Raw genomic sequence first — 15,882 nt, forward strand, 5'->3', positions numbered from 1 at the left:
CTCCTCCCCCGACATCAGTGCCTGACCTGACAAATGTGCTTCTGGAAGAATGGTCCAACCTTCCCATAGACACCCTCCTAAACCTTGTGGACGGCCTTCCCAGAAGAGTTGAAGCTGTTATAGCTGCAAAGGGCGGGGCCAACTCAATATTGAACCCTACGGACTAAGACTGGGGGGCCATTAAAGGTCATGTGTATGGAAAGGGCGGGGCCAACTCAATATTGAACCCTACGGACTAAGACTGGGGGGCCATTACAGGTCATGTGCATGGAAAGGGCGGGGCCAACTCAATATTGAACCCTACGGATTAAGACTGGGGGGCCATTAAAGGTCATGTGTGAGGAAAGGCCGGCGGCCCAATACTTTGGGCATTATGGTGTATATTGACAGTGAAGGAAAATTCCCCAGTATGAGGTGAGTATACAGCAGGAGAAGCGTCCCACCACGATCTTCTTGGGGCATCTGGGAAAAATGGTTGCATAACACAATGTAACAGTTTAAGGATGGATTGGTGAAATGTGCTGTCAGGTTGTAGGGTGAGGAGGGGGACAACTAGGTTATTAGGGTAGGTCAGTTCCTAAAAGTTACAAATGGCAACCACCCTAGCCTATAACTGGCTTTCGCAGCAAGGAGCGCATGGAAGGGCGGCTCATGTCAAACAGCAACAAAGAAAGCTCAATTTACCAGCCAGCCTACAACAAACCTGTCCAGTTCACATTAAAAACAAGGGGTTTAGTTTGCAAATATATATGTAAGCTGCAGAACCACTTTACGGCCCCCCGGTATTATAGCCTCCATAGTAGAAGCACATGCATCATAATGGATAGATTGAGGGCAGGTATGCCTGGAGGGAGCCCACCCCTCATTAAAGGCACAGGAGTGCACTGGACACATAGCACAATGGCAGCCAAGGTGCCCAGTGCTCCCCCTCACCAGTTTACCAACGGTACAAACTGTTCATAAACGTTCCATCATGCTGCACAAGAATAATAGAATCCTGCTGATGGGATCATCCTACACAAAATGTATACCTTCTTTTCAGAAGTGTAGCTTGGAGTCTCCTGCCTCACGAGGTGTAGAAAGATGTTGATGTTGAACGCTTTGCGGATTTATATGATATGCGCCAAAAATGGTTTAAATGTACATAATAAATGTTGTTTTTATATATAAATTGCGATGTCTTTGGGGAAGTTTCTCCACCTCTGAAAGCACCATCTTCATACTACTAGGGATGTGGTGCATTGTGTATTAATTAACCAACTCAAAATATTTGTAATTTTTTTTTGTACCTTACTAGCTGGTTTGATACTCAACGACAGCCTTTTTCAACCAGGGTGCCTTGGCTTCTTCAGAGGTGCCTTGGCTTCTTCAGAGGTGCCTTGGCAAAATGTCTAAAAATTGCCCAAAACTTGTATACAAGCCAGCGGGTGGAACAAGCCCACCTTTAAGTTACACGAAGCCATGGGTTTTCATTGGGCACCATTTCGACTTTCTAGCTGCTGGCATCCTGACAACCAATGGCATCATCAGTTGATAAGGTGCATGTCAGTTGCCTACACAGCATCCTAGTTTGACCCTTCCCCGCCCCTCTCCATCAGTGCTGGGGTCAGTGATGGAGAAAAACTGAGAGAGAAGAGAAAAACTGGAATACTAGTCAGTACCAGGGTGCAAAAGTGTATTTGCTTTGGAAGAAGAAATCACCTCCAACATTGGGTGTCCTCCATGTCTGGATGTTGCTGCATTACATATATTAGAATAATTTTTCACAATTTAGAATGGGGTACCCTTTTAAAATTTTGGACAGTCTTGAGGCACCCCATTTTAGAAGGGTGCCTCAGGGCTGTCCATAATTTTAGAAGGTGCTTCAAGACTGTCCATAATTATAAAGGGTGCCTCGGGACTGTCCATAATTTTAAAGGGTGTCTCGGGACTGTCCATAATTTTAAAGGGTGTCTCGGGACTGTCCATAATTTTAAAGGGTGTCTCGGGACTGTCCATAATTTTAAAGGGTGCCTCAGGACGGTCCATAATTTTAGAAGGGTGCCTCAGGACTGTCTAAAATTATGGACAGTCCTGAGGCACCCTCTAAAATTATGGACAGTCTTGAGGCACCTTCTAAAATTATGGACAGTCCTGAGGCACCCTTCTAAAATTATGGACAGTCTTGAGGCATCTTCTAAAATTATGAAGGGTGCTTCAAGACTGTCCATAATTTTAGAGGGTGCCTAAGACTGTCCATAATTTTAAAGGGTGCCTTGACTGAAAAGAGGTTGAGAAACACTGCTGTACAATAACCACATTTCCTTCATCTTCTTCCAGGGTTTGCGAACAGCGGACTCCGATCCCAGCGTCCCGCCATACGACACGGCCTTGATTTACGATTACGAGGGGGAGGGTTCTGTGGCTGGCACTTTGAGTTCCATCCTATCCAGTGAGAGCGACACCGATCAGGATTACGACCATTTAGAGGATTGGGGTCCACGTTTTCGGCGCCTGGCCGACCTGTATGGACACGAGTGACTGCGCCCAAACCCCGCCACTGACTCAAGACTTTAATTCTGCATCTAACTTTATAGCTGGAAGCTGAAGTTTGTCTATCAGGGAACATCCATTCACAGGCTTTGCAGGAGACTTTACTGAAGGAATGTGACGTGTATATATTTATGACGGGACAGTATTGACCTATTTTTGTACAGCCGAGGCGTCCTTCGCGATGAGAAAGAAATGACTGCGCTAAGCCTCTTTGACTAATTGGTTTGTTAAAAAAAAATGTTTACAGTATTTTATGGGTTTTCTTTTGTATAAGTTAATAAGACCAGAAAATAAAAGTGAGAACGGGGACCATCTTGTGACCACAAGACAATCGAAAATGTTAGGTGATGTTGGCCATTGGCGCCCAATGTTTGTTTTATGGTGGGAGTGTTACGTTTTGGCCACATTAAGAGTTGGTTGCTGTTCTTGTGCGCCAAATGGCAGCACCCAGCCTATCATGTGGCTGGGGTCTCACGAGTGAGATTTTTGGACCATGTCACGGGGTCTCAACTTGGATGGAAATTTTGTAAAGGACGGTACAGTGCAGACCAGAAGCGGATTGTGATCTGCTGAAACAAATTGCCTATCTGCACTTTTTTCTTTTAAAACTTCCCATTAGATATTTCAGATCCAGTCCGTAAGTTGCAGTCGGATTTGCACTGTGTTCTAGCTGGACTGACCTTGTCTCTATCAGTGGACTCAATGGGGAAGAAAAAGGGCATCCAAGAGGCGCTGGGAGTTTGATATGCACTTAAACAAGGTAGTGAGAGGGTAAAAAACATTGCCTCGGGTCACACCAGGCAAGGTTACCCTCAGGTAGGTACTCCAGCAGGTTACCAGAAAAAGACGAGCATATATGGAAGGGGCGCCAGACCAAAAGATAAGAGTCCAAATGTATTCATTGATATTGTGTTAAAAGACATTCAACGCATTTCGAGGGTCCAAATCACTCCCCTTCATCAGAGCATAATGTTTTGTTGTAGCCCTGATAAAGGTGGAGTTCCTTGGACCCCAAAAACGCATTGGCTGTCTTTTAAAGTGTTCTTAAACCCAGGACCCGGCATTCACTATATCCGCTCTCCCCGGACCCCGCGTTCGCTGTGTCCGCTCTCCCCGGACCCCGCGTTCGCTGTGTCCGCTCTCCCCGGACCCCGCGTTCGCTGTGTCCGCCTTTCCCGGACCCCGCGTTCGCTGTGTCCGCTCTCCCCGGACCCCGCGTTCGCTGTGTCCGTTCTCCCCGGACCCCGCGTTCGCTGTGTCCGCTCTCCCCGGACCCCGCGTTCGCTGTGTCCGCTCTCCCCGGACCCCGCGTTCGCTGTGTCCGCTCTCCCCGGACCCCGCGTTCGCTGTGTCCGCTCTCCCCGGACCCCGCGTTCGCTGTGTCCGCTCACCCCGGACCCCGCGTTCGCTGTGTCCGCTCACCCCGGGCCCCGCGTTCACTGTGTCCGCTGTGATATTGTGTTAAAAGACATTCAACGCATTTCGAGGGTCCAAATCACTCCCCTTCATCAGAGCATAATGTTTTGTTGTAGCCCTGATAAAGATGGAGTTCCTTGGACCCCAAAAACGCATTGGCTGTCTTTTAAAGTGTTATTAAACCCAGGACCCGGCATTCACTATATCCGCTCTCCCCGGACCCCGCGTTCGCTGTGTCCGCTCTCCCCGGACCCCGCGTTCGCTGTGTCCGCTCTCCCCGGACCCCGCGTTCGCTGTGTCCGCTCTCCCCGGACCCCGCGTTCGCTGTGTCCGCTCTCCCCGGACCCCGCGTTCGCTGTGTCCGCCTTTCCCGGACCCCGCGTTCGCTGTGTCCGCTCTCCCCGGACCCCGCGTTCGCTGTGTCCGCTCTCCCCGGACCCCGCATTCACTGTATCCGCTCTCCCCGGACCCCGCATTCACTATATCCGCTCTCCCCGGACCCCGCATTCACTATATCCGCTCTCCCCGGACCCCGCATTCACTGTATCCGCTCTCCCCGGACCTTGCATTCACTGTATCCGCTCTCCCCGGACCCCGCATTCACTGTATCCGCTCTCCCACAGTACACAGAACATGGTAATGCAATTATTTTAGTAAATATAAACTGCCAAATTCCTTTTCTCATCAGCAGTATAGAGCAGTCATGTGACTTCTATCAGTGTCCAGCCTATTATTATACAGTATTTATATAGCGCCAAAAGGTTTGCTCAGCGCAGTACATATAGTGAGGGACAGAACATGAGACAATACAGTAACAAAACAAAACACGAGGGATTCAAGGGCCCTGCTCTTTCGAGCTTACATTCTTGGACTAGCATTGGTTATAGCTTGTAGGAGTTTTCATTCTGCTCTAGGAGGATGCAGAACCCCTGACCTCTGTCTGGACAGTGCTGGTTGGCCCTGTGCTGATCACATGCACCTTCCCAAGAACAAAAAAACTCTCTAGCTATTTACACTAAACTGAGCATGTGCAGAGTGACTCCTAGGACTCTGTACTATCAGGAGATGGATTGAGGACAGTGGAAGAAGGGGAGGATCAGAGAAGGCAGGATCAAACAGCCTTTTTTACACAATGCAGAGGATTAACCCCTTGGGTTCCACAGTGAGTATAACAAGCATCCTTTACGGCATCTACAGACTGATGTCACTGCTGGGGGTTAGTAACACTTTAATACAATATCAATCAATGACATTTGGACGGCTTTGTCTTTTGGCCTTCCATATATGCGCGTCTATCAGTGGCCACACAGACTTGGTGGATTTGTTGGGTAGGAAGGTGAGGCTGGGTGATGACCAGAATCTCCAGCTCATAGCAGATGGATCCGGAAGTTTCGGTTGTGATTACAGATGGAAAAAACACAAAAAGTAAGGAAGAGGAAGAATAATGTAGAAGTAGTTCTGCAGCATGGGGTAAAACATGGAGATGGAGGATCAGATTTGGTTCAGGGTGAGCAGAGGATTCTGGGACTGTAAAGTGCAGTGTAATGCTCCATGTAGGTAGCTCAGTGGTTCTCACAGCGGGAACTCGATAGCTCCAGGTTTTGTATTAGAATAAAGAATCATTTTGTGTCATTCTTTGTCTCATGTCTTCTCTTTGCCCTCATCAGTAATGGTAGTGCCTTGTCTTCTCTTTATCTCCGTTCTTGTTTCTTATGAGGAAGTGCTTTGTTGTTCTCCCTGGTGTAGCGCGTCAGACGCATGATGGGTCCCATGTTTGTCCCAATTTCTGTTCCCAGATAGGCACAAGCAGCAGTTTCCAAGTCTCTAAAAACATGCTCATTGCCTGGTTATTGTGTTCAAAGTTTAATGCTGGTAAAACTTGGTTGGAGTGCATCCAGGTCAACTATTAAAAAAAAAAAAAAAAGTTATAATTCTACAGCTCCAGACAATCCCTGAATAAGCGGATGACCAGCAGCGGGCTGAGGTGTGTATAAATAGTCTGGGGCCTGGACCAGCAGGGCCCTTGTCCTGGTGGAGGACCTAGCCTGAAGGGTGGCTGCCCTTCTGGGCAGATAAGCTGAGGGCTGCAGTTTCAAGGAGATCCCAGCTCAGGGAGAGCTGAAGGTCCTACTTCTAAAGCTGCTAAGGAGGCCTCCATTTACACAAGGACACAGTGAGTTGAGGTCCGAGAGATCCTAGAGACTGTTGCTGCTTAACCATTTGAGAGACTTCCAAAGTTGCTGGCTTAGGTCTGCTTCTAAAGTGGGTGTCTGGAGGAAAATAAATGTAATCTCCAGACACGGAAAGGTTTCTTCACAGTGAGAGCTGTGAGAATGTGGAATAGACTCCCTCAAGAGTTGGTTGTGGATTGCTGTAGGAAAGTCCTGGATTCTTTCTTGGATACACAGAATATAACTGGATATAACATTTATAGGGAACGTTGATCCCGGGAATATCCGATTGCCTCTCGGGGGATCAGGAAGGAATTTTTTCCCCTGCAGGAGCAAATTGGACCATACATTGCTGGGTTTTTTTTTTTGCCTTCCTCTGGATCAACCGTGGGTGTAGGATTATAACTTTTTTTTTTTTTTTTAAATGGTTGAACTGGATGGACTTTTTGTCTTTTTTCAGCCAGACTAACTATGGAAATATGTGTAATGTCCCTAATCACCTTAAAAATCACATTGGTCTCATTCTTAGGACTCACCAAAAACTGGAATAAGTCCATTGTGCTTCCAGTTGACGCTCTATCACAATACCCCCCCCCCCCCACCGTGTCACCTAACATTCAAAATGTAGATTAATAAATGTATTTAGACACAATATCATGGTTCATGGTAGGTAGCCGTCATCACACCCAACCTCTGACAACACTTTCACCGTGCGGGGATTGGTGACAACTTCCATGTATTTTATTAAAATGATCCGGATGCCAGTCTTTATACATCCTTCAGAAGTCTACTGTGTGGGTTTAAAAAAAAAAAAAAAAAACAGCTTCAGCGCCAAGAAAAAAGCCATTTATTTTACAATTTATTTAGTATTTTATTGAATAATTTAAAGATTCAAAATCAAAACAATTGTACACGGTAAATCCCCGAACCGATTTATACACCCATGGTTGACCGATTATAGTCGCTGCCGCTTTCTATCCTATTCACAATGCTACATTTGTTTCAATGATTATTGCCGTAGGTTTCCGTCCACCTCTACATATGGCGCACCGTCCAATCCAGACTGTCCTTACTTCCCCTCTACTCTGTGCAGTTCTGTTCAGAGATGGAGTCTGAAGTCCATCCTTGTAGCTATATTTAATAAAGAGTTCCTATTCCCTACAGCAGCAACCCATAGCAGCCACCAAAGTCCATCTAGAGTAGATGTCAATAGGTTCCTATGGGCTACTGCACCGAACAACCCTTTATTAAAGGACCAGTCCACCCAAAATGGTTAATAAAAAACAATATTTTTTTTTTTACTCTATTAATGAGATCTCTGTGCTTTTGTTTACGAGTCTGCATGCTTGCTCTGGCCATTATGAGGGGTTCCATCTGCATGCTTGCTCTGGCCATTATGAGGGGTTCCATCTGCATGCTTGCTCTGGCCATTATGAGGGGCTCCATCTGCACGCTTGCTCTGGCCATTATGAGGGGCTCCATCTGCATGCTTGCTGTGGCCATTATGAGGGGTTCTGTCTCTCCCAGTTTCATTTTTAATTTATTTTATGGGACTTTATTTTAAAGAACTTTAATCTCCAACAGGGAAAGGTTTCTTCACAGTAAGAGCTGTGAGAATGTGGAATAGACTCCCTCAAGACTTGGTTGTGGCCAGCTCAGTGGATTGCTGTAGGAAAGTCCTGGATCCTTTCTTGGATACACAGAATATAACTGGATATAACATTTATAGGGAACGTTGATCCCGGGAATATCCGATTGCCTCTCGGGGGATCAGGAAGGAATTTTTTTTCCCTGCAGGAGCAAATTGGATCGTGCTTTGCTGGGTTTTTTTGCCTTCCTCTGGATCAACTGTGGGTGTAGGATTATAACTTTTTTTTTTTAATGGTTGAATTGGATGAACTTTTGTCTTTTTTCAGCAGACTAACTATGTAACTTAAACAGGAGGCACCAGAACAGGCAAAAGGTAGGTCGGAAAAATCCAAAAGTGGCCGATGGACAAAGCAGTCAGGAATTTCAGGAGGGAGATCTTGTAATGTTCAAGACATACAAGAAGCCGAGGTTTCTCAGTCCATCAGGCTCCACTTATAGCTACCTATCACTTCTGGTGGACTGATCCTTTAGGATGGTTGGTCCCCATGCTGGGCTTTCTTAGTGAGAGAGGTTAGCCAGGGTGGTGGGACAGACTTTGAAAAATACTGTTTTGGATGAAACTGGATGGTCATAAGTACTGAGGTGGTGGGATCCTCCTAAATCCCCCTCTAACTCACCTTCTACGGGGAGATAGAGGGTGGTATGTTGGAGTCACACTACGGAGATCCTTCACTTTGTCCAGATTCTACATACAAGAAAGACTATTTACACAAAAAAAAAGGAATCTCTGCTGGATGTGTCCTTTAAATTTCACCTTCACCAAAATCTATTTATCCAGCAGACCTGCTTTATGATTTACTTTTTTGGAAACAAAAGATGTTTTGCCTTCTTCCTGTGTCACGTCTCATTGACTCTGCTGACCTTGTCCTGTGACTGTGTTCTGAACAATGGTCGGGAGGGTCAGTGAAGTGCGGCTCACAAAATGAAACGAGAACAGAGAAGCCTGGCTGTACAGAACGTAACATGACAACTTTTTCATTTGAGTTTTTTTACTTTTTAATACAGAAAATCTTTGTTTTACAAATAAAAATGTCGTACGCAGGGGCGGACTGACCGTTTGGAAACTCGGGCACTGCCCGAGGGCCCGGGGTCAGTAGGGGGCCCCATGAGATGCCCCTGGTACCTTTTTCATAGGCTTTGAGTTTGGGCAAGGACACAGGGGCCCCATGATCCCCTATTGCCCGGGGGCCCCCTGAGTTATCAGTCCGCCCCTGGACTACGTGACAAAGGATTCCCAGAGCACTCTCAGGTAAAGAGATAGCCCTGATGTAGGTGCCTGCTATGTGGCTCCCTTTGTCTGATTGAATCTTTGAACTCATCTGTAAGATCAGGATGAGTAACGGCTTGTGGAGTCATCTGGGTCTACAAGTGAAATGCAGCTGGAATGATCGAGCCTCCAAATACGGATATGGCGATACTATATAAAAAGTACTTAAAGCGGAATTCAACCCAAAAGTGGAAATTCTGCTTTTCTGTCTCTTAACCCCCCCCCCCCCCCCCGCTACCATAGTTACCACCTTTTGGAGGCGAGGGGGAAGCGGGTACCTGGTTTTGACAGGTACCCGCTCTAATTTCTGGCTCAGATTACTGAACTGGAAGTTTTGCTCCCCCACAGCCCTCTGGGACACTTAACAGGCCCCAGAGGACTGCTGCCCCTTCACAAAGTGCAGCACGCTGTAGGAAACCGACTGTGAAACCGCAAGGCTTCACTGCCTGTTTCCCTTAGTCAAGATGGCGGCGCCAGCACCCAACAGCTGACTGAAGAATCGTCTCGGGTGAGGACACCGCTGGATCCCTAGACAGGTAATCACCCTAATAATAAAAGTCAGCAGCCACAGTATTTGTAGCTGCTGACTTTTATTTTTTTTGGGAGGGGGGCCAGAACTCCACTTTAAGACTCCACCTTCTGAGGAATGCAAAGTTCATATTTTTCACAAAAAACAAAACAGAAAACTTAAAAATAGTAATAGTTAAAAAAGACTGCTTGGCTAAGCCATTCTAAAGTGCAAACTTACACATTATGGCCAAAAGCTCCTGGGGGGCCGAGTGTTGGGGGGTTCAGTGTAAGGCAGTTGAATGTTTTAGAAACATTGTAACAGTCAGGAGTGAAGGACACTACCTGCACCCGGCATCCGCAGAACTGCACCCCAAAAACTACCATCTCCCGAGAAAAAGCCCCCTCTGCTGCTCTGCTCACAATCCTGACGCCCTCATTCATCGTATCGCTGGGCTAGGAAGGGATTTGAGTCGTGCAGAAAAACAGGACAGATCAGGAGAGGAAGCCTGACGCCATCAATATCCCATGATGCATCTGTAAGGTAATGAGGTGTTTTATTTTCCTTTAATGGCTTCCCGACCTCCCTATAGCAGAAGTACCGCTACAGGGCGGCAGGGCTGCGCAAAATCATGAAATATATACGTGATTTTGCATTTACAGGTAGGGGGCGTGTGTGCGTGCCACCCTACCCGCGCTACCATTGGCAGGTACAGCTGTCAATCACCAGGTCCTGGCCAGAGATTCCCCACCGGCACCTGGTGACCGCCGAGGAACACTGACAGGGGAGGGGTCTGCATGTAAACCACACAGGTCTCTCCCCCATCAGCTCCAGCATGCTGCTTTGTATGGCTCTGCATAGCAGCATGTGTACAGTGAAACACTCCCAGCACACAGGTAACCCTTTGATGGCCCCAGATGTTAACTCCTTCCTGCCCAGTGCCATTAGTACACTGTCAGTGCTTTTTATTAGCACTGATCACTGTATTGGTGTCACTGGGGATGATGGAGATTGGAGATTCCCTCCCGACACCCGACAATCACCGAGTAACACTGACAAAGGAGAAACCTGTGTATAAACAACACAGGTCTCTCTCCTGCCAGCAGTAACATGCTGCTGTGTATCTCTCTGCACAGCAGAGAAATAGACAGCAGCATGTTTCCCAAGTAAAACACACACAGCGCACATAGTAAAACAGCACACAGTTAACCCTTTGATCGCCCCAGATGTTAACCCCTTCAGTGTCAGGGCTTTTTATTAGCGCTGATCACCGTATTGGTGTCACTGGGGATGTCAGTGGCAGTTAGTGTCGGAACGCCCGCCGCAGTCCCGCTATAAATCGCTGATCGCCGTCATTACTAGTATAAAAAAAAATCCCAGTATCAATACCGCCATTTATAGACGCTGTAACTTTCACGTAAAAAAATAATTTACACATATTGGGATTTTTTTGGCAAAGACACGGAGCGGGAGACATTTTGGCCTAAATTTATGACGAAATGTAATTTTTTAAATATTTTTACTGGAGGTGTTTAATAGCAAAAAGTCAAAAATCTTGTTTTTTTTTCCCCTAAATTGTCAGTCTTTTTTTTTGTTTATAGTGCAAAAAAGTAGAAAACCGCAGAGGGGATCAAATACCAGCGAAAGAAAGCTCTATTTGTGGGGGAAAAAAAGGACACAAAAGGATTGGGTGCAACATTGCATGACCGCGCAATTGTCAACGTAACGCAGCGCCGTATCACAAAAAATTACCTGGTCAGGAAGGGGGGGGATAAATCCTCTGGAGGGGGAGGGATTTAATACAGAAAAGGGAACGTGATTTTTTTTTTCCAGCTGCAGAATTTAGGATTGGTCTCCTTGTAGAGCAGGAAATGGCGGTTGGGTGTTTTATAGGCTTGGGGACGGGAGAAGCAGAGGATTCTGGGAACGTTACAAGCACACGGAAGAGGCTGGCGGTTCACACACGCTATTTCCACATTTTGTGCATGAAATAAAAATGATCATTGCGGCACAATATCGCCTCCCATAAACAGGCGTTGCTCTTTATTGCACGCTGCCCGCGTCGTATCCATAGCCTGAACCAATCATTCGCCGGTGAGCGCTTTGTTATCCTCTCCGCCTCTGGATCCAGTCCGAATCATTTTTTTGGTGGAGCTGGCGAGGCGGGCGTAGCTCTCAGGATTGTAGTCCACGCGGGGTTTGTTCGGGGACAGTAGAGGTACGGCATCCTGGGTGGTTTGGAGGAGCAGAGGCGGGCGGCGCAGGCTGTCTCCTTGTCTCAGGGTGTCAGGGAGGCTCTTCCTTTTGGTCTCAGGTAGTAGGAGGAGGCTGAGGACGGACAGGATACAGAAGGACGAGAGGACTACATGGAACAAGAAGAAGCCGGACTTCTGCTGGAGGATGATGATGGGGAGGGCGGCTCGACCCAACATGCTGATTCCCAGGATCACACCCAGGCCGGAACCCCTGAATGGTGACAAGGAAAAATCAAGTCATGGTCTACAAAACACAGTAAAAGAAGAGCAAATGTCAAAGGTCTAATGTTCAGAGACCCAAAACACCAAACGACACAACCTTGACATCGCAATGCTAAGACAGGGCTTGACAAATCCCAGGCGCCAGGTCGCCATGGCGACTAGAAATTGCCTCCTGGTGCCTGGGTTCACACACTGCCCATCATAGACGTCAATAGGATATCGTGCCCCAAAGACTTCAATGGGAATACGCCTCAATGGGAGACCGCCTCCCATCGTCGTCCGTGGGAGACCGCCTCCCATCGACGTCCGAGGGAGACCGCCTCCCATCGACGTCCGAGGGAGACCGCCTCCCATCGACGTCCGAGGGAGACCGCCTCCCATCGACGTCCGAGGGAGACCGCCTCCCATCGACGTCCGAGGGAGACCGCCTCCCATCGACGTCCGAGGGAGACCGCCTCCCATCGACGTCCGAGGGAAACCGCCTCCCATCGACGTCCGAGGGAAACCGCCTCCCATCGACGTCCGAGGGAAACCGCCTCCCATCGACGTCCGAGGGAGACCGGCTCGCATAGTCGTCCGAGGGAAACCGCCTCCCACAGACTTCGATGGGAAAACTCCTTTCAATAACAATCCTATGTGAACACTTATCTCTGCATGCCACTCTATCACTTGCGAGTCTGCAACGCACCGCTACAAACTCGCACAGGACCCTTTTCATAATGGATTAGGAACTAAGGGGGTGCAGAATTTTGAACAGGGGGCATTTCATTGGTTTACTTGTCGCCATGTTGCGTTTTCTGATTGGGCCATTCTGGTATCACCTCCAGTTACTGAATATGAATCCCACAAGAAATAGTTGATAATGAGTGGTAGGTATGCGTGCAATGGGGTAGGCCTTGGTGCTATGGGGTAGGCCTTGGTGCTATGGGGTAGGCCTTGGTGCTATGGGGTAGGCCTTGGTGCTATGGGGTAGGTCTGCGTGCTATGGGGTAGGTCTGCGTGCTATGGGGTAGGTCTGCGTGCTATGGGGTAGGCCTTGGTGCTATGGGGTAGGTCTGCGTGCTATGGGGTAGGTCTGCGTGCTATGGGGTAGGTCTGCGTGCTATGGGGTAGGTCTGTGTGCTATGGGGTAGGTCTGTGTGCTATGGGGTAGGTCTGTGTGCTATGGGGTAGGTCTGCGTGCTATGGCGTAGGCCTGCGTGCTATGGGGTAGGTCTGCTTGCTATGGGGTAGGTCTGCGTGCTATGGGGTAGGTCTGCGTGCTATGGCGTAGGTCTGCGTGCTATGGGGTAGGTCTGTGTGCACCCATAATAGCACATATGGAGGGCAGTCCTGCTCACCGGATGACCGTTGGCAGCACCTCGCTGGCATAGAAGACACTCAGCATCACCACGGCGTGGGCACAGAGGGAGCCGAGGACAGAGATGGCTATAGAGGCTCCAGAGAAGAGATCTGCATGGGAGAAACAGAAAAGTGTTACCGAGTAAGAGGTTATGTGAAGACAATAGATGCGTGTATGTATGTATGTATGTATGTATGTATGTATGTTACGTGTAAATGCATAAAACGCACAACTACCCAACGCAAATATGAACAAAAGGCTCAAAACTCAACCAAAGTGTGTGCAGATGTGACCTCGGATACAGGAAATGAGAAGTGTGACATCATACAAGTCCACCAAATGTCTATATTCCTCCATGAATGGAAAGCATGAACACCGTCAGCAGATTCTTTCCATACGGCAGGATTGGGGCGACCTGCAGACTCACATATATGTAAAAGACAAAGAAAGGAGAAACAGCGCCACCGGCTAAGTGTAGTACTTTATTAGATCTCATAAAGATAATCAGCACTGTGTGTGATCCAAATGTTCAATTTCATGGCAGCCTTTCTCCAGCCCAGGCACTTCATGCGGAGATTCTCTTGCCAGGAACCAGAATGGCCGCTTCATCGCATGGAGATCATCAGGGCAGAAGCAGGGCAACAAAATGGCGTGCCAACATGTTTTGGGGCATTCCTTCCCCTTTCTCAAGCCCCTTGAGGCTTGAAAAAGGGGCAGGAATGCCCAGAAACATGTTGCCATTTCATCACTCCATTCTGGTTCCCTGCTCTGGTCCTGGCTATCTCCATGTGGCCCACAGCGGCCAATCTGGCTCCTGTCAAGAGGCCCCTTTCTCAAGACCCTTGAGGCCTGAGAAAGGGACAGGAACACCCTGAAACATGTTACCACGCCATCTCTGATGTCATCACACCATTCTGGTGTCCTGCTTCTGCCCTGACAATCTCCATGTGGTCCAAAGCGGCCATTCTGATTCCTGGCAAGAGGCCCCCCAAGGCCTCAGAAAGGGGTAGGAACACCCTGAAACATGTTGCCACGCCATCTCTGATGTCATCACACCATTCTGGTGCCCTGCTTCCGCCCTGACGATCTCCATGTGATCCGCAGCAGCCATTCTGGTTCCTGGCAAGAGGCCCCTTTCCCAAGCCCCTTGAGGCCCCTTAAGGCCTGAGAAAGGGACAGGAACACCCTGAAACATGTTACCACGCCATCTCTGATGTCATCCCACCATTCTGGTGTCCTGCTTCTGCCCTGACAATATCCATGTGGTCCACAGCAGCCATTCTGGTTCCTGGCAAGAGGCCCCTTTTGGACTGAGAAAGGGGCAGGAACACCATGAAACATGTTGCACACCATCTCTGATGTCATCACACCATTCTCGTGCCCTGCTTCCACCCTGACGATCTCCATGTGATCCACATCGGCCATTCTGACTCCTGGCAAGAGGCTTTCTGCATGAAGAAGTGCCTGGGCTGGGGAAAAGGTGCCATCAAGTGGAATCGCATAACACGCTGCTTTTTGGATGGCATACTGTGGGCACATATTATCTTTGTTTCTATGAGAGCTAATCAACTACTACACTTAGCTGGGGGCGCGGCTTCTCACTCCTTTGTCCATTACATTTACGTGAAGACACGTAACAGCCAATCAGGACAAGAGAGTGATACTTACACTGTGTGAGTGCCAAGAGCAGCAGAGAGCAGAACCCGGTCAGTATGGTGCAGAGCAGGAGAACCGCACGGCGCCCCCAGTGGTTGACAGTCATACAAATGAATATACAGGCCAGAGCCGCACTGCCAACCTGCAGGAAATACGGGATGGAACCCTCCAGAACCATGAGGTTCTCAGCAAAGCATGGCCGGATCCCACAGCCAATGAACCTGCAAACAGACAGACGAGTCGGAGAGTTAATAGTTAATATTTCAGCCTCCAGCGGATTTTGCAGCAATGCGGGCCCCCAGTTCCCAGACTTCACTGTGGTGGACGGATCTGGTGTCAAACTATCAGGAAATGTTCTGATTGGTTGCAAATCATATGATTAGTATGACAGCCAATCATAAGGATCACACGGGTTTGTAAAGCAAACAAATCAGCTGGTTGAGCTCTCATTGTGCCATATACAGTATATAACAAAAAAGGTTATTAACCACATACCCCCCCCCCCCTTCATGGCCAGGCTATATTTTGCTACAAAAGGCACTGTGCTAATTTAACTGGTAATTGTGCGGTCATGCAACACTGTGCCCAAACAAACGTAATATCATTGTTTCCACACAAATACAGCCTTTTTGGTTGTATTTGATCACTTTTTTTTGGGGGGGGGGGGGCAAAATACATGTATGTGCGCACCCTAAACCGGGAAGCAGGCGGTGATGTACTAGTACGTCGCTCTGCCTGCACGGGCCACCCGTCTGCACGCAGTACACTGCTGGCGGGCGGTCCAGATGTGGTTAATATAAAGAATTACGAGTTTCAAAGATTACATTTTTAAACATTTTTGTCTATTTTGCAGATTATAATAA

At 48.1% G+C, this 15,882-nt stretch overlaps 2 protein-coding genes across 2 annotated transcripts in view; one reads left to right on the forward strand and one right to left on the reverse strand.

Moving 5' to 3' along the window:
- Positions 1–5,580, forward strand: part of LOC149427345 (cadherin-15-like) — a 39,838-nt gene extending 34,258 nt beyond the window's left edge. The window contains exon 13 of the mRNA XM_089668103.1: positions 2,320–5,580. Within this exon, the coding sequence (XP_089524229.1) occupies positions 2,320–2,520 (201 nt within the window). The 3' untranslated portion in view covers positions 2,521–5,580. The remainder of the gene's footprint in view (positions 1–2,319) is intronic.
- Positions 5,581–6,949: 1,369 nt separating this feature from the next.
- On the reverse strand, positions 6,950–15,398 carry LOC149427346 (putative solute carrier family 22 member 31; the record flags this gene model as incomplete). The annotated part of the gene is made up of 3 exons (XM_089668105.1): positions 6,950–12,010; positions 13,362–13,473; positions 15,032–15,398. Coding segments are annotated over 3 exons (861 nt in total), but the record flags the coding sequence as incomplete, so codon positions are not given.
- Positions 15,399–15,882: the final 484 nt, after the last annotated feature.

Source organism: Staurois parvus, unplaced genomic scaffold (assembly GCF_062004578.1).
Source record: "Staurois parvus isolate SC_StPar_1 unplaced genomic scaffold, SC_StPar_1.0 ptg003851l, whole genome shotgun sequence".
In the NCBI taxonomy this organism is placed as follows: domain Eukaryota; kingdom Metazoa; phylum Chordata; class Amphibia; order Anura; family Ranidae; genus Staurois; species Staurois parvus.